The 19,420-nt window shown below is 36.8% G+C and overlaps 1 protein-coding gene across 2 annotated transcripts; it reads left to right on the top strand.

The window, feature by feature from the left end:
* Nucleotides 1-460: 460 nt before the first annotated feature.
* Nucleotides 461-18,859, top strand: zgc:113337 (uncharacterized protein LOC503741 homolog). 2 transcript variants are annotated; one of them, XM_036209758.1, is made up of 7 exons: nucleotides 461-728; nucleotides 1,370-1,447; nucleotides 1,518-1,853; nucleotides 3,916-4,245; nucleotides 12,220-12,504; nucleotides 15,399-15,500; nucleotides 17,081-18,859. In XM_036209758.1, the coding sequence occupies exons 2-7, from the start codon at nucleotides 1,378-1,380 to the stop codon at nucleotides 17,086-17,088; spliced, it is 1,131 nt and encodes a 376-aa protein (XP_036065651.1). In that variant the 5' UTR covers nucleotides 461-728; nucleotides 1,370-1,377; the 3' UTR covers nucleotides 17,089-18,859. The 2 variants fall into 2 exon arrangements, with proteins under 2 accessions (XP_036065651.1, XP_024141669.1); XM_024285901.2 differs by having other exon boundaries at nucleotides 463-728; nucleotides 1,533-1,853.
* The last annotated feature ends 561 nt before the right edge of the window (nucleotides 18,860-19,420 follow it).

Here is a 19,420-nt window from a genome sequence, read left to right as displayed (position 1 = left end):
AAAATTCCATTGTTATTAGTCTATATTTATTTATTTTGTTGTTTTATTTGGTATGAAATTATCCCATTAAAATAGTTTGTATCAGATAAAAAAATAATTATAAAGATGAGTAAATCAGTTGTTACAAAGATATTTTTTCCTCTTTGCATCAACATAAATTTATCTTTCTATGTGACTGATCTGCCATGTTTTTCTTTTACAGATGATCTTTTGACCTTGAAATAGTTGCTTAATTTAGCTATATATATATATATATATATATATATATATATATATATATATATATATATATATATATAGTAATTGTAATTGTGTTGTTACAAGTGGTCAAATAACGTTTTTTTACACAACAAAAAGAACGACTTCCCTAATAGGATATTTATTCTCCTTTTTAATTAAAATCATGTCCTCCAAGGCCTCGTTGTTGTTCTGCAGACCTCATCTCATTCTGGACAGAGCTCCTCTCTTACACCAGCAGAGGGCTAAATAGTCACTGAAAGTGTGATCACTCATTCAGTCCTCACTCTCTGCTCCTACAGTTAGGATCCCACAGCGCAGACTCTTGATTCTTTGGATTTGTGGTGTGAAAAGAAGAACAGCTTTGGATGAGCGGAACTGCCTTCTCGCCTCGTCATGTGAGACTGCTGGATCATTGGGATGCAAAAAATGTTGTGGAGGTAGATCATCTTAAAACCTGGTTTCGGCTTAAACTTCTGAAAACTTAAAAGGTGAGTCCTGATTTTAATAAATAAGCACTTAACTGCAACAATTTAATATTTTACTTAAAAAAAGTCCCCTTCAGTATTTCTTATAAATAGAAGCTGATATAATCAATAGTTTGATTGACAATTTCACAGCAAACTATCCAACTTTCAAATACACATATATATATAAAACATTCACTGTTGATTTACACATTGTTTTACTTTGAGTGAAAGAATACTACTAATTGTTTTAAAGTACAATTATGTATTTGCTAATAATATGGTTTTGGCTTCAATTTTAAATACTGTTTGATGGTTTTTGGGTTTTGCCTCTATTAAAAATCAAAATAAAAGAAACTTTCCTGTGTCTATGCTTGTTTGATCATGTTGTTTTAGTAACTTCCTTTTTGCGTCATCCTCAAGTTGTTCATCCATGAAATCTTTATTTTAAAACAATGTGAAAATGAACTTTTATCAGCCGGTGCATTTGATATTTGTGGGCAGTGGTTATTTCATGAGTAGAGTCTGCTCTGCAGGAAGGTGAAATGAGGTTAGCCTGTCAGAAGTCATGCTGTGTTGGATCACCAGTGAAAGAAACTGATGATTTCACTTTAGAAAGGCTAATGAGAATCTTAAAATCTCCTCTTCGTCATGCTCCTGAGCAGAGAAGAAGATGATCCTGGCACCTTGTTGGAAAAGTCTGCAGGTGTGTTTACTCCTTCTGTTGGTTGGGCAGCTACAATGTGAGTATCCTAAACCAAACTAAGAGGGAAAATACAAAACTAGAGCAGCTTTCTGTCCTGTGTAACATAGTGGTGGATGTTCCAGGCAGAGTAACCGCACCAGGTCAGCTGAACGCTCCCGTGGGACAACCCTTCACCCTGACTTGCACCATTTCCAGGGATAAAAGTGAAGTCGTAAAGCAGATACGCTGGCTGGACGTGCAGAACCAGACCTTGCTGGAATATCAGCCGGGAAACAAGGACAGTGTGAGTGGACAGCAGCATGTAGAACTTGCTCCGTCACCAAAGGACGTCTCGACGATCACAATCCACAGGGTGAGCTTCCGCGATGAAGGCTGCTACACCTGCATATTTGACCTGCAACGCTCTGGGTCAAAGCAGGGACAGACATGCCTCACCGTCATAGGTAAGAACAACACAAGAGTCCAATCAAGTTTTGAGAACAAACTCCTAAGGTGCATTTTGTTATATAAACTAAGTTTTAAGCAGCTAACAAAATCTTAACCAAAAGAAAAAAAATAACAAATGAAATCATAAATAATTAGGATAATTAAAAGTGTGCCAGAAAGTTTTTTTTTTTTTTATTGGGGGGGCATGACGGTTATCCTTTTTTTAAAATTAATTTTTACATTTTATTTAATTTTACTGTCCACAAGTGTTTGTAAATCTTGCTTACAGGCAGCGTGTGTCTGTAAACTGGACACTTGTTCAAAGTATTTTAAAATGAGCATCATTCAAACTTTAGTTCATCCACCAAAGGTTGAAGCCTAACTCCTTCATGCCTGAATTTGTTTCAAATTAAAAAATAAAAAATAAAAAGTTTTTTCCGTTCATGGTAATGCTGGAATAAGTGGCGCTCTGGATTAAATGCTTTGTTAAGAATCAGTGACATACAGCGTGACAGGATTAAATCATACATTCTGTGGTTTTGCGACTGTCACGATTACATAAGTATTTTAGGATTATTTATTGTCATAAACTTAAGTTAAAGTAGAGTTAAAATTATGCTTTAAGACCCACTTTGATGAGAATTGTGTCTTTTTAACATGTTCTTGAGGCGTTCTTCTCATGACATATAAAAAGCTGCTGCTGCATGTGTAACGAAGAAACAGTGATAGCGACAGATCCAACACAAAAACATAAAAAAAAGAGTGACACTGGGGAAAAAAGCTAGATTTAGTACAATTTCACTGTAACTGATAATACAAAAAGAGAATTTAGAGGCTGCAAGAGAACAATTCCACCTAAAACTGGCTCCACAACCGACCTGCACCTGAGAATTGAGAGAATATTTTCCTAAACAGGGCAGATCAGTCCTGACAGAAGAAACCAGATCAGCTCCTCAAAACTGAGGCACTTTGTATTTTTGAAGGCTGATGTTATTCCCATCCAGCAAAAATAAAACAAACAAAAAAACTGATGGAAATTCATGTTGACCACACAAAATTTTGAAAATTACGTACAAATAGTCACTTTAATGCCAACCTGCTAACTTACAGTGGGCGGAGCTTAACACATTTAACCCCCCGCCCACATTGAGGCACGCCTTGGTCTGCGCACTGCCGTCAGAGACTTCTCAGCTGAACAGAGTATAGACAGATTGCTCTCTGCACCAGGAAGGGGGAAGGGAATAGGGGCGGGGTTACTAAGCAAATTTCTAATGAACTCCTTCCACTTTGTAGAAACTATAGAAAACAATCCTCTTTTTTTATTATTATTTTATCTAAAAATGGCTTAATCATTTTCAAAAGAACACTGGGAAAACTTTGAAAATAGATTAAAAAGATGCAAAAATCAACCCCCTTCTCCTCCCTGTTGCTGAGAGTTCTCTGTTTACACACTCTACTGCTAGCTTACAGCCAACATTGGAGCTATCCAGCTGCACAGTTTTGAGCCAGTTGCCACCTCGGATGAAGACAAAGACGTACATGGATCTATTTGTCTACAAGTGGAAGCGGGGGTTTTGTGGCCAGAATTTGAAGAAGGAAACATGCAATTTTAAGTTTAATTTTCCTCATATGTGTCCTCCATCATATGAAAAATGCTAAAAACACATTTTTCATTAGAGAGGGTCTGTAAAGCCCATCTAAAGGGTCATGACATGAGAATCCCTGTGTTCTGCTTTCTCCATAGTTAAGTTGGGTTGTGAAATAGATGTCTCTGCATGTTTTTTTTCTCCAAATAACCGTTTCATGACTTGACTGATTGTTGGATGCCTGCCCTTTGCACCCAACCGCTCAAGCCCAAGATATGTGATGTCCCTGACCACAGTTAAATTCTGAGCACAAGCTCATGAGCCTGCTGAGACTCCGCCAGTCATGTTAATAAAGAGCGCCGCGGCACAGAGAGAAGCGCTTATTCTCCTAAACAGAAACAGCTGCTGGAGATTCCACAAGCTGCTCTCCTCATCTTGTTTCTGAATATTACCAAACCGTTCTCGTTATTTATACTGTGTTTCTCCCCCCCAGCCCAAGTCACTTCAGAGAGAAACAAAACAGCGGTGAGTGGGAAGAAGGCCTCTCTGTCGTGCTCCTACGCCCTGCCTGAAAAGGTGCAGCAGGTTGTCTGGCGACACACGTCTGCACAAGGTGAATCCACAGACGTCGCATCGTTTGCAAAGCGGAGCGACCCCATGATTGAGCCGCAGTACCAGGGAAGGGTGTGGCTCACAGCCTCACTGTCAGACAGTCAGCTCACCATCCAGCCTGTTGCCATCAAAGATGAAGGCTGCTACACCTGCCTGTACGAAACACACCTCGATGGACCAAAGAGCTCCACCGTTTGCCTCTCTACGTATGGTAAATGTCTGTTTTTATTCAGTTTGAAGATCTTATCAGTGGTAAAATGAAGCTAGAATTACAAGCTAATTAAGGCTAACATATTAAACAAAGAATACAGAGTGAAACATTCATTGCAAATCCCATCACCAGGATGGAGTTCACTGAATTTAATACCAATTGCAGTCAACCACTGTTGCCTAACCTCCAAGTCCACTAAAGTTGTACAAGCCAGTAGATTTTTGACAACGGAGGCAATACAGCTACGAGCCATGCTAACGCTAACATGATAACGACTGACGATAGAGTCAAAAATTGGCGGGGCTTTTATACTGAACAGACATGAAACTTTTGAAATGACGTTCCATTTACACCAGTTGACCAATCACAAAATTCAATTGTAACAGCTCGCTTCAACCTGTAAGGGGACAGCACACAGACGGTTTTAGACTATAATTTCAGGAATTTAACAACTTTATTTTAAATTGTCAAAAATTTGGCAACAGCACTTTTAAAGCCTCATTTGTAGAGGTCAGCAACCAAAAAAAGTTGATTTAGTGTTTGGTCACCCTTTAAGTGAGCGCCAAGAATATGCTTAGTCACATGCACCTGTACGGGTGCTGCAGGTTTTTGGGCTGTCCGGGCTCGTGGAGGGTCGTAGGGAGGAGCGGCCGACATCTTGATGGGAGCGCAGATCATACAGTTCCCCATAGGCTGATACAGTCAATGAGTTATATGGGCTAGAGATGCTACGCTAGCCTGTTAGCATTGTCCAATGTATGTAAAGAGTGACGCCATATTGGAAAAGGCAGAAAAAGTTTCCCCCGGTGGGCGATGGGCAAGGCTGGCAAAGCCTCTATCAGAAGGACTAAGGCACCGGTGCAATATCAGGCAGACGCCCCTTCACCTGGCAGTAAGGGATCTGGTGCTGGGCTGTTTCACCGAGGGAATCCTGGTTAGCTTCTTTTCTTCAGTTTAGTAATACGCTTCAATTCAGCAGGTCAGCCTCCAAAAAAACAAAAAAAGGGCAGTATTCCTGTCAGAAGTCGTTGAAAATAGTGCAAAACTAATGTTACCATTGACTTGAAATAGACTACAAGATCACCCTAAACGTTCACTATTCTGAGAGTGAACTCTCTCAGATCTGTCTAAAATGTATTCTATGTCTTTATTAACTTACAGTAATAATTTAATTGTGAAAAGTCACATCCTTGTTTCTCCAGCTCTGTTTGTACAGTTGTAGCCCAGCAGGAAACAGGCAGCTGGCCCTTTCCAATATGGCGTCCAACTTTGCGTACACAACAAGCTAGCGTTTCAACTCTAGCCTATATAACTCATTGCATTGACGTCACGAAAATGGAACTTACCATTGTTTTGTGTGTGTGTGGTAAATGTACTGGCTCCCTTCTAAATTTTGCATGCACAGATATGTACGTAGCCATAAGATGCCCACACGAATTACACTCTGATTGGCCCATTTCTAATAGTCAGGATGCATGCATTGGCCGTGGTTTTATCATGTGAATAGCAATAACGGGCTCCATGCACAGGATTTCTGGGGCTTGAAAAAAAGCAAAAAACGCACAACATGCCTCGCCTACTTCACCCTAATTCAGGAATGGGCAACTTCAGTCCTCGAGGGTCATAGTGTCTGCATGATTTCTAGATATTGAAGCCCAACTCATGACTGATTACCTGGTTCAGGTGTGTCCAGCCAATTAGAACACGCCAGAGCAGGGTAAGCTGGAAAACAGTTGCCCACCCCTTAATATATTTACTCACCTCAAAACTTTGATAAAACGCGTTTTATGTGCATGCTTACGTTGAACAATTTGCTTTTCAGAATCAGAATCAGAATCAGAAACGTTTATTGTCATTGCACATGGGGATACAATGAAATTGCAGCAGCCTTGGACATAAGAAGTTAAAAAATAATAATTATAATAATAAAATAGAATAAAAAATAGAAATACTGTATTTACAACTCTTGACAAGAAAATGAACAATCTGTACAGACTTTTCTTTTACTGTATTATAATTGACAAGTGAATTTGAAGACAATCGGCTCTTTTCTTGGCTGCTGCAGTTTGGATGATAACACGGTTTTAAATGCAGAGAAAGATCATTCTTAGCAACGTCCAAATGGAAGGTTTAATATTTTGATTTCTTTTGTTCCAAAAGAAAAGCATGCTAACGCTGGGTATCAAGCTGGAAGCAAGACTTTTTCCACATGAAGCAACATCTGTAGTCAGATGGAAGGAATTTCAGGAAGGTTTTCTGGAGTTTTATTCAGCATTTTTCTCAAAACTACAAAAACAAACTGTGCTCAACTTACCAATCGACGCTTCTTTATTTTCACTCTAATTTGCCTACGATGAATTCTTCTACAGTCTCCCTTTCACTGTGATATTACAACAAGATTTAAACCCTAAAATAATATTCTGACAAAAAAGAGAGAAAAACATAACAATGTGCCCCCAGCATTACTAAAACACATACATTTAGTGAGAGTAATCTGAAAGTTTGAAGTGATTAGTAAAAAAGAAGAAGCTATGATAAACAATGGTTGAGTCACGTATTTTTGGTGTAATTTTAGCGTAAAAGTACATTTTTTTTAAAGGTGCAGTTGAGATTTTCGTGCCTTAACCTGGACTTTGTTGGCAGGAAAGACCGGCACCCCGAGGATTTAGACTGGTATGCTGATGTTTTCTTAAGACTGAAGCTGTTTAATGGTTTAAAGCACCAAGACCGTGGAGCCCATTTGCACAAACACAGAGAAAGTTTGTCCATGTGAAGAATAGAGCATTGCAAAGAATGATGGAGGCAGGGAGTGAGATCTTGCTGCATGACTGTGGCAGTGTCCACAGCAGACAGTGATTCCCTCTGTGCTTTGTCTGCTTCTCTTTGTTCTCGTTTTGCGTTTTCTTCTAATGCCTTTTTATCCCAGTAATTCCAAGAAACAGATGTGCTTTTGTTTGAATTGAACCGTACAGTACTGTAGGTGTTCCCAGGGTTAAGACGTGAACTGAATTAATATTATCGTTATAATTCACTTCTTTTCTGCCAGCAGGAATCTTCCACTAACTTCTATTTGAACGATGTAATACTCCTGGTTTGCTTCCATGTTTGCTCTTGTTTTTTACATTTTGACTTCTCATTTTAAGGAGGGAATTTCTGCTTCATCTCAACCTACTCCTCTTCATCGTCCTCACTCACACCATAATTGTGTCCTCCTTCTCTACACCCCTGCTCCTCTAGAGCAGGGGTTTGAAACTCGATTGCACAAGGGGCCAAAATCCAAAACACACCTTAGATCGCGGGCCGAACAGGATAAACTTTTTTTGAACACTCTAAAACAACATTTTAAAAACTTTAAAACCATAACTTTTCATAATTGTGAACTAAATATATAGTATTACCACCAATAATGCTAGTGTGAATGCTGTAAGCTGAATTTGGACGCTGAAAATGCTGAAATTGATAACTAAAAATGCTAAAGCTGACAGGTGAAAAAGCTGACGTTAATAGCTGAAAATGCTGAAAATATCAGCGAAATGCCAAATTAACCAAAAAACTAAAAAGAAAAAAAAGAAAAAATAGGATAGCCAAAACAGCTAACATGTAACTGAAAAAATAGCTAAACTTCAAAATATTCTAAAAAGCTAAAAAAGCCTAAATTAGCCAAAACAGCTACCATGTAACTGAAATATTAACTAAACTCCAAAAAGCCTAAAAATCTTAGTAAATGCCAAAATAATCCAAAAAGCTATCAGAATGACAATTTTAAAGCTGTAACTTTTTAACATAATTATGAATATTAAAAAGGCAGGAATATTGTTCCAGAATAAATCAACTTAAACCTTAAATAACTGTCAATATTTTACTCTCCTTAAAAATATATTTTGTCAAAATTATATAGGTTAGAAATAAGTGCAAGATAACACTAGGCCATTAATAACAATAAAATAAAATGATCTGGAGGGCCGGATCCGGCCCCTGGGCCTTGGCTTTGACATGTGCTCTAGGGCCTCTTTCCTGGTATCTCAGCATCCTTTTACCAACATCATCACTGTTCCTCCTCTCAATGTGTCCAAACCATCTCAGTCTGCTTTCCTGCATTCATCTCCAGAACATCTGATCCAATCGTCTCTCCAGAAGAACCTCAACATCTTCATCTCTGCTACCTCCATCTCTGACTCCGGTCTCTAAACCGGTCTTCTCCACCGTTCTGTAATTTTTGTTGTCATCTTTCTCTTGTTCCAACATGTTTACACCATTTTTCTGGACTGTTGACCCAAACTTTTCACCTTCTCTGCTTCCTGTGACCTCATAGCTCCACCCAAGTCCCTCCCATTTCCACCAACGTTATCTAATAACAGGCAACTACAATATTAAACTATTGATGTCGACTGTGTATCACATTTAAGTATTTAGTGATTTCAATATAAAATAAGAAGCAGTTACACTTCGTTCTAACTTCAGACTCTAGATTAGGGGTCTGCAACCTTTAACCCTCCACTGTGGCTCTTTGGTTAAAATAAAATGTTTAAAAAGTGTTAGAAAGTAACTGTAAAGGAAAAAGTAAGTAAGTAGTAAAGTAAAAAACAGTTAATTGACCTAGGCTTTAAGAGGGTATGAATCATTCAACGAGGATCCCAACAATGGCAGCTGTAATTCTCCATCAGTCCATCAATTCTTTGTAGTTTATCAACGTGATACTGACACATTTGGACTTAATGTAAGGCTTCATTTATCACAGAAAATCAATATATTGTCAGTAACCAGAATTAAAGATACATTAAGTTATAACCATCTGGACTGCAAATCAGATTTTCTATTTTTGAACAAATTCAAGTATTTAAAGTGGTTTTAAAATATACCATTGATCACTTCATTAGCTCTAATTTAGTTTTTTATGGTTATATTTATTTATTTGTGGCTATAATTCACCAGAGGCAGTAAAATAAAAAAAAAATTAAATCATTGATGACTTACACTTCCTATTGCATTTGCTGCATTGACTTGATCCTAAGGAAGTCGTGCAAACAATTTTATATTTAAACAAAAAGCAGTTTTCTCTTCATGTTCATGTTTTTTTAAACAAAAAAACACAATAGTTTACTTAAATGCATCATGTCAATAGAAAAAACATAAATATAAATCAGTATCTTATATTTCTAAAGGGTGGGGGAAGACTTTGTGGTTCCTTCTGGGTTTTGGTTGGCGAGAAATCGACCCGAAAGGCTCTTTAAGTGTTGAAATTTGCAGCTAGAGGTTTATAGAGTTCATTCTTATCGAAGTATAGTGTTCTCTTTCTATATTGCAGTTTATCTTTCCTATTCTTGCTGTTTTTCTCTCTCCATGCAAACGCACTGTGTTCTGCGTCCTGATTGGCTATTAATCTTGTCAATCAATCTCATCTGTGATGTGTCTCTTGTACAGAGTTGCTACACGTGCAGCGCCTTTTTGACAAAGTTACATAAATCTGTGACCGAGAGCAGATATTTGGTTTACTTCCATCATGCTGGAATTATTTTTTGATGAAAGTCTGAACATTTTATGGAACGTATCGCCTTTGATAAATGAGGGAATGCTGCTACCACAGAGGGAATGTTTGAAACCTTTTGGGACGAATAGACTGTTTCTACACTGGAATATTATCCTCAATCAGTCAATCACTTCAGCTGTAGAGCACCTTTCATCAACATGCTGTACAGCAAAGAAAAAAGTCATAAAACACAATAGATTAAAGCAAGCGCAATCAAATGAAGACAAAATGATTTTAAAAGATTAAAAGGTGAAAATGCACAAACCATAAGAGCTAAATTAGAAAACAAAATCAGTGATTGTGTCAGTTTTGAATCGTTTTAGATCTAAGAGATGATCCTCAAGTAGTGAAACTCGGAACAATGTATAAGAGAAGGCTAGAGATGAGATGTGATGAGGACATAAAGGTAGTTACTGCACAGAACGAAGAATGCAGACAATCCACTGTTAAAGACATAATAGTTTTGCAGCCTCTGTACTAACACTGATGGCAACAACACGTTACAACATAACGAGATGTCTCAATTGAACTTTGGTGACAGTTTTACATCAGAAGGCATCAATATTTCAGGGTGTTTTGTTTGTCAAATAGAAGCTTTAAACTCTCAAGCAAGAATTTCTTCACTTTCTTTAGAGACTGTTTAGAATTTAACAGAACAATTAACTTTTCTGAAAAAAAAAATAGATTTTGAAAGCTTTCCAAAAGCATTCTATCTCAGTAAAGTAAATCTTGTGTAGTTGGAATCTACATCTTTACTCTGTTATGACCAAACGACTGTTATTATCCAGGACAGGGGTGGCTAAAATCCCAAAAGCTGCTGAGAAAATATATGAAAGCATGAACACCAAATATCTGCAAATATCTGTGGCTAAACGTGAACTTGCCAACAAAAATCCTCTTAGTTCCAGCGCAGCACATTCCAGTCAGAGAGCAGGGAATTGAAAACAGTAACAGATTTATGCATGAACGCAGGAATTCACATATTTTTACTGGTCTGAAGTATTGAAGGAATTATCCCAAGTATCATCCTTCAAATACAATAAACTTTCCTAAAAAAAAGGATATTTGTTTTGAAAGATTTTCCTGAGTATGTTCTGGTGAAAAACACCACACTTGATCTTTCATTCTGAAGTCCTGGACTGCAAGGACCATGTTGTTCTTACCGCGCCTTGGAGCGAAAATGTTCCTCTCTGCCATTTTAAAAAACTTCACCAAAATTTGCATGCATCTGAAAATAAGTGTTGTAAAGAAACTCCACAGAAAACTGATAAATCACAGCATAAAGCATCAAAAATGAACAAAATCTCTGATAGAGCTAAAAAAACTGTTGAAAATGAAAAAGTCGTCAGCGATATTGAAGGAGAGTTTTAGAATTATTATGGGATGGCCACAGGAACTATGGCATGTCGGCCATTTTGTGTTAAATTTGTCGATCTTCATATTTTCACACAATAATCTAAAAGCTATTTTCACAAACTTTCACCCACAAGCTGCCAGTTGACCCTTGACCTTGGGGCGAGGCCGCCATCTTGAATTATCAAATGCAAACATCAATAAGCACCAGCTTCATATTTAAACTCCAAGACCTTTTTATCTCTCGCCTCATGATGCTTCAAACAATAATCGCAAGCTAGTTTGAATGTGGTTTTAAAGTTTGAACATTTTCAACGAAGTTAGCATGGCAAGCTAGCAAAAGTGGCATTTATCTATAGCTCGCACATTTTTATTAGAATATTAGGACAATTTAATACATTAATCAGAAAACGTATGACATTATCAAGAATTATCAAGATTGTGGGCGTGGTTAACCAAAAACCTCTGTTGCTAAGGAAATCCAAAATTTTACTTTTGCCGATTGTTCTAAATATTACATGGACCTGTTTGTCACCCCGTGGGGGCTCAATCATAAAATGGTTGCTATGGAGATAAAACCAAGACAAAAGCCGCCATTTTGATTTTTCTTCCCATCAATTTGTCATGTGCAGGTAAAGAAGCGCCGCTTAAAGAGAAGGGGTGGCAAGGACGGGTAGCATTGTTACGGCTTCATTTTAATTTTGATTTTTTTATGTTTAAAAAAATTTTATTATGGAGAGTAAACAGACTCACACCGATTTTTGTGTGCGTTATTCTTGATTTATAACTCATGCATAACTTTTTGTACTTGCAATTGTGTATTCCCTTGTAAGAAAATTACAAACTCTGAAAAATAAAAATAAAAAACTTAACATTACAACAGCTAGAAGCTAACAACACACAGATCTTTAGAAATTGAGCACAAATTGCTTATCATGCACACACAAAACCACATTTACACACAAATCTGATTTGTGACTCTTTTCATGTCTCATGTGTAAGTGAATGCTGCGTCATTTGATAACAAATTGTCCTGAGTCTATTTTCTCTCCATATTTTATAAACACTAAAATGTTTGGCTTTCCTTTTCGCAGTCCTTCCAAAACCTCAAGTGAGCTACAAGACCACCTCCCCAGGTGTGATTGAAGCCAACTGCACCTCTGTGTCTCGGCCGCCTGTAGAGATTGTGTGGAACGTGGAGACGGACAACCGCACTATTGGCGCTCCGCTGAACACGCAGGTTCTCCAGGAGGATGGGACCACCCTGACCGTCAGCACGCTGACTGTTCGGTCCGGGCTACTCAAAGATGTGTCCGTCAAATGCTTGGTGCATCACAAAGGACTCGAGACGCCAATTGCTGTATCCATGAACACGAAGAGTGAGTTTGCATGATTGAACCGTCTTATTCCAACTTGCTGAAATGAGCAAAGAATTTTAATGGTTTCGGACACCATTTGGTTTGGATTTCATTCTCAAATTATGCTAATTGAGGCAAAACAAAAAAAGAAAAGTCTTGAAAAAACAGGCAGTTCCAGCAACTCCTCACTTAGGTGAACCAAGCAAATTCTGACCAAGAAAAAATGATGAAAAAAGATGGCCAGTCCACCTAGTTTCAGACTACTGTGCATCCTAAATCATCCACAACCTTTCAGTAAATTCTGTTTACCAATTTGGTGATTTTCCTTTTTTTTTGTGGTTTAATCATTAACTGTATGAGAACTGGACTGAGTGACTCCTTTCCCCTCGCATTCCAAACAGGAAGTACATGTTGTGGTTCCAGAAAGCTAAAATCCTATTGACTTCTACTGAAAAATAAACAGCTATTACTTAGTCATTCTATTTGTCAGTATAACCATTCTTGCTCTGGTTCCTCCTTTTAACAAATTCTTGCTAAACCAAAATTTTATTCTTATGATATTTTTTCTTTATCGCAAGTTATTCAAGTTATAAAACTGACCATGTCTCAGTAAAAGCATGTGGGGGCCAGCCTGCTTTCACTGGAAGGGGCGTGGCTTTCCAATATGCTCCCTCCTGATTGGCGACAGTAGTCGCCCTAGAAATATTGGCTCAGACCGACTCGGACCAATCACTGCTTAGTAACGTCGTCTGGTTCCAACATGGCGATCTGTATAGCGGAAAAATGGCGACTGAATTGACTTCATTTTAAAGATCTTCAATGGGTGACACTCACTTGGTCCACTTCTTTGTTATACAGTCAACTATTCCAAACAGGCATAAGCTCCAAGAAGAAATAAATAGTCTTTATATTTATCAGGCTTAGATGGAGGAAACTGATTCGCTGTGGCGACCCCTGAAGGGAAAAGCCGAAAGGAAAAGAAGAAGAAGATTTATCAGAATAACTAACCATTCTTGTTCTGATGCCATTTTTTGGCCTGTTCTTACTAAAAAAAAAAAAAAANNNNACTGACCAATCAGACGCCTCAATAAAAGCATGTGGTGCCCGCTGGCCCCCACATCCATCCATATGATTGACAGATTCTCCCAAGACTGCTTTAAATGCAAACGGTGAAGACTTCCAACAAGCTTCCTCCTGATTGGTGAGAGTGGTTGTCATGAAACGATGACTCAGACCAATTCAGACCATTTACTGCTTAGTTATTTCATTGGGTTCCAAAATACCAGATTCTGTATTTTAAAAAAAATAGTGACTGAATTGATGTAATTTTGTTGGAGCCAGAGGTAAGTCCTTTATACGGGTGACATCACACTTGCTTGGTCCAGTTCTCATTTACAGTCAATAGGTTAAATCTTGCTCAGTTTTTTTTGTCCATAATACACGGCTTTTGTGTTTCCTCCTTTAGAGGACTTCCTCCAAAATCCACATAAAGTCAATAAACCAGTGGGTTCAACTGCTGATGTAAACAGAACCTGCCGGTGTTAATCCGACCAGATAATCCTGTTAGATTAAAAGATGGCGTCACATTTAATCCCTATATGAAGTGGCGGAAATGATTTAAAGATATTTAAGTTATCTCTATATTGTCTCTAAATATAACACAATGGCAAAAATATTGTTTGTTCTAAAATTATTTTTACTTTTATTGCTTGTATTTTAAGTGTCATCTTAAAATGGCACAAATAAAACACTGCAACATAAATGAAGGATTGTAGGATTAGCATGGCCTCCTAAAAAGATATATTTGGTATTAGTTTAAAAAAAAATACTAAATGTATTGGAGAAAATCAAATTTATTATCTATCATTTTAAGACCAAGTACATGCAGTTGAGTTCTGGTTGAGATATTTAAAAATAATGAAGTATATTAAAGTTTTGCTTTAGAGGAATTGTGTTTAAAATATGGTAAATAAGTAACATTACTTAGGAAAACAATATTAAATCAAGTTTTTTCAAACAGTAATAATTTTGCGATGGAGTAAATGGGGACAATTGTGTGACAAACTACCTATTGGTTTCTTAGTAAACTGTGACTTCTTCCTGTTGTTTTTTCTAAGAAAACCTCAAAACAGAGCTCTTCGCTCAAAACTGGGTCATGCTAAAGGTCAAATTAGATCCTCTACTCTACACCACGATGGCTACAAAGAAAGAAAGAAAGACAGTGGTGCTTTGCAAAAAGCCAGGACCTCAAGCTGACGAAAATTGTGTTTAGGGATCTTCAAAGAGCTGCAAATGAACGATCACCACCTAAACCTCAATGAAATAAAGATGAAAGAGCCAAAATTCCTCCCAATAAAAGCATTACTTCACTCTATATTTAGTTAAACTGGCAACAAACTCCTGGTTTATATTCTGAGTTTTTCTTAAGCAATGACTGCAGATAAGTTTTCTTTTAAGATTAAAAATTCAAAAAGATATTTGTTATTTAGCATCAGTCACACTTTAAGATTGAGACTTTGGTAATTTATACAGTAAAATTAAAGCGTCATACTAATTGTTTGATTCTAGATCTTTTAGAAAACTATGTCCATGTTTAAATGTGTTACTGTTTGTGCATTAAAATTAGCTTCACAATAAAAAGATTCATTGATGGACAGGAATACACTTTACTTATACTATGCTTAAATACTTGGTTTATCCTCAATTGTGCAAATTTGAGAGAAGTCAGAGAGTAACACTCTGGATTAAACTTTGTATTAGATTAGACAGAAAACAGAGAAGCAATGTTCAGAATAAATTAAAGTGTGGAATAGATTGACACACACAAATCAGCACCTAAACTGAATTTTTAACTGTAACTCTTAACATCAATCGATCAATTCTCCTGATCAGAATCGTCTCCTTGTCCCTCTCAGTTGGCACAGCTCTGACCATCCTCATCTCTGTCACCACGGTAGCGGCTCTGCTGGTCATGTCCCTCTGCTTCTGCCTTTGGAAATGTTTTCTGCGCAAAGAAAGTAAGTTTGTGTCTCAACCACTATTTTTTGTTTGGGTGCTTTTTTATTCATCCCAAGCTGATTTGCTGCCAAACTTTGGTGATATATATGGGGCAGGACGGAAGGTCTCTCCAATCCAAGATGGATCCATTCTCCTGTTAGCTGGTTTGCTTAGAGCAGGGGTCGCTCTCTGGCAGATTGAAGTCAAGATCCGGACCCAGATGTTGGGTCATTTGGACCCAGCATCTGGGTCCGGACATTTTAAACGGTTCAGCTCTCGTTGTCATTGCAACAGATTCTTGAATGTTATGATCTCACAATAATAAAGTTGCAGATGTGCCACCAATTAATATATTACACAGAATATCTAGAGATTATATTTTTCAGGACCCCAACTTCAAGAACTTTTTCCTAACTGGACCTCTTTAAACTTAAGTTTAAGACTCCAAGCTGAGACAAATCACCTTCATTTTTGCACATTTAAAAATCAGTGCATGCTCATGTTTTCTTTTTTTAAATCAGATTTCTAAACTAAGGCTTAGTTTGTTCAATTTTTACAAATCTGATTTTACTGGATTAAATTAAGTAAATGTTTAGCCAGAGTTTTTCAGCTCAGGTCATGTTGGCTACAAATGTGCGCTGTAGCAAAGGCCTTCCTCCGTCTCAAATATGAATTTTACACACAGATATAGCAAATGTTGATGCTGTGAGCTGGATTGTAAGTTGCTGTTACCACCCCCTCACTCTTCCCCTCGGCCCCACCCCCCTGGTTGGAGCTGCATGTGACAAATTCATAGATAAAAACACTTTTTCAAAATGGCTGTTTTTCTTTTAGTTATATCTCCATAGAAACCATTTTATTTTTTGGTCGCCTGATGAAGACAAACATGTCTATGACATTTTTAGAAGATTTGACAAAAGTAAATTTTTGGATTTCCCTAGCAACGGAGATTTTTGCTAACTAAACCCACATCCCTCATATATTTATATTGTATGTTACATCATTTGATTCAGCTTGATCCAAAGATTCATGTATTCATTTTTCACAATATTCCAGTAAAAATGTGTGAGCAACAGAGGAACGCCACTTTTGCTAGCTTGCAAAGTTTGTTAAAAATCTATAAACTTTCAAACCAAAGGTTTTTTTTTTCCAAGTAGCTTTCAAATGATGCTCATGGATTTATGAGGTGTTAAATTGAAAGGGTTTACATTTATAGAACTTACTAAAAGATTTTTTTTTTTTTTTTTTTTGGTGGAAAATTCAAGATGGTGGCCTCTTCCCGAGGTCAAAGGTCAACACGATTTTTTAAGCTGGTGGCATGTGTGTGAAATTTCGTGAAGATTGCTCAAACAAAAGATTTTTCTTTCCCATATTGTGTGAAAATGTGAAGATTGCCAAATATGAAACTTTGCCAGAAAATATCTGTAAGTCTTGTAGCCATCCCATAATAATTTCAAAACTTTTCAACGATTTTGCTGCCACTTTTGCATCATTCATCCTCCAGAATCTTCTGTTTCTTGAAAATTGGCAATATAAGAAAATGTTTTCATGTGATCTCATGAGATTTTTGTTAACTTCTCCTCACACATTTTTTTTTTAGATGATTAATCTTCCAGAAGCCGCACAGAACCTGCTGAGGAAGATAATTTCCCCGTGCATCGTCATCATCCCGAGCATTTTGTTGGTGTCGGAAGCGGAAACACGTCAGGGTGTCCACTACAATCCTATTTCCGAGCCCAACCTGGACGGCGGCGTTTACCTCTGCTCTGCTGCAGCTGTATTTGACTCTCGCATCGCCTCCAGGCCCTGGCGTTCACATGGTGTCTAAGTGGAGCACTTTGGCTGATCTTTCCTTTTCTCCTGACTCTAATTGATGAGGGCGACACTCTCCAACAGCAGGATCTCTACGGAGGTTTTTGCTGATGATTCAAAGGCTTGAAAGTTCATTTTTCTGTCCTGACTGGTCTGTATTCTGTCAATATTTTATATATTTGTCTGAATCCAAATAAGGATCATAAACAGCGACATAAACTGGGTTATTTTTGTGTAAAATGTTAACTGCAGGAAAAACTGAAATATGTGTATCCTTTTCATAACCAACTTGATTGGCACAAGAAATAAAACTTTATTGTACCTCTGGGGAAATTACAGACATTCTTATACGGGCTAGAAGGGCTTTACACTCACGTTGTTTATGTAACGTTTATTGCAAATATTTTAGCCGGACTTATTCTGTGTGTGTGTTACTTTGAGACGCCCTCATGTGTTTTGGTTAGAGGTTAAATTCCACGGTCAGATGGCTTGAATCAGTAGCCTAACGAAGCAGCGCTGAAACCTTTTCGGTGCCCCTGAGAGGAATGCTCGTCCTGTTACGTCCTGTTCCTTCTTCATACAGTGCAGCTTTAATGCCACTAAGATTTAATTTGTTCCAAATCAAAGAGACGACCCCAAACAGCGTAAAAGCCACAATAAAATGATTTTCTGTACTGTTACAATTATTGTAAAGATCTAATATTTTAAACTGCAAATCAAAGTACAATAAAATTATGTTTTAGTTGTTTTTTTTTCCTGAAAATTGTGATAGGACAAAATCTACTTCTTTTTTATTTTTTGGTGCTAATTTAAATTTTTAAATGTATTTTAAAAATAAATCAAACCCATTATTTTTAACAAAAAGAAAATGTTGAGAAATCCAGAACTGCTATTATTGATAAAACATATTGACCAACAATGCAGGAAATTTAAATCAAACAGAACACTACATTTAAAAAAGAAAAACAAAAGTATTTCTCAAAATATTTTTCTTACCATATTTTTTTTTTTTTAATTCCACTGAGATACGTCAAACCTGCCTGCCAGATGTTTGCTTTTAGGGGCCTTTTCATTCCAGGCCAAACAAGAAACAGCTCCAAAGACGATTTTTTTTCTTTTTTCTTAAATCTGTTCATCTCTTCATGCAGAGACAATAAAGCTCATCTGCTCTGGGATCTACTTTAAGCTCTGGGATAACATGGAGTTCACATATTTTCCTATGGAAGTGTCCGTGCTACTGAATGTGAAGTGAATCAGTTATCTGGTCTTTGGATTTTTAACAAGCAGACAAAAAAAGGATGATAATTACAATCCAAATAGGCAGAGTAAAATCAAGTCCAATTGTGTATCCATTTTTAACGGGTTATTTAGCATTTTTGCTGCAAATTTTAAAAGTTTTCACATTTATCTATTTTTTTGAGGAGCAACGTTTGAGCACAAAATTGGTCAAAAAGTTGCATTTTAAAACATCTTTCTGAGGTATTAAAAATACACTTTAAATTTAATGTTGATTTATTTCAGCTAAGTAAAATTAACCCCGATAGCAAATAAAAAAAAGAAAAAAAAACACTTGAAGTTTATGTTATTATACTTGAGTAGAAGTATAGTAAGTACAAAAGACTATATAAACATATAAGGAATAGTAATAGAATACTTCTTCAGACTAAACTGGAATATATTACGTGTGAAGCATATATATATATACAATAGTACAAAAATAAACTTCAAGTGTACTGCCTCAGTTTTAGTAAAAATACTTTTAGTATACTTAAGGAAAGTAATATATATATATATATATATATGAGCAAATTATCACAATTTTTTGAGCAACAATTGAGCAGCCATCTTGAAACATTCACTGTAAAAAACTGAAACATTAAATCAATTAACAAAAGTTCTGTAACTTGCTACATTTAATAATATAAGTTTTATCACTTTACATTTCTAAGTTGAGTAAAATATCAGCTAAAACAATAAATTTGATAAAAATGAATCATTTTAAATGTTACAAATTAAGAACTTTAGTTAATTGAACCAATGTTTCACTTTTTTTAGTGTACTAATTTACATTCTTATATTAACTTTTGGACAAAATACTGAAACTAAACAATAAACTCAAGCATCCTTG

Source organism: Oryzias melastigma, linkage group LG21 (genome assembly GCF_002922805.2).
Source record: "Oryzias melastigma strain HK-1 linkage group LG21, ASM292280v2, whole genome shotgun sequence".
NCBI lineage: Eukaryota > Metazoa > Chordata > Actinopteri > Beloniformes > Adrianichthyidae > Oryzias > Oryzias melastigma.
The sequence above is the reverse complement of the archived record's forward strand: the minus strand, read 5'-3'. Positions and strand labels throughout refer to the sequence as shown.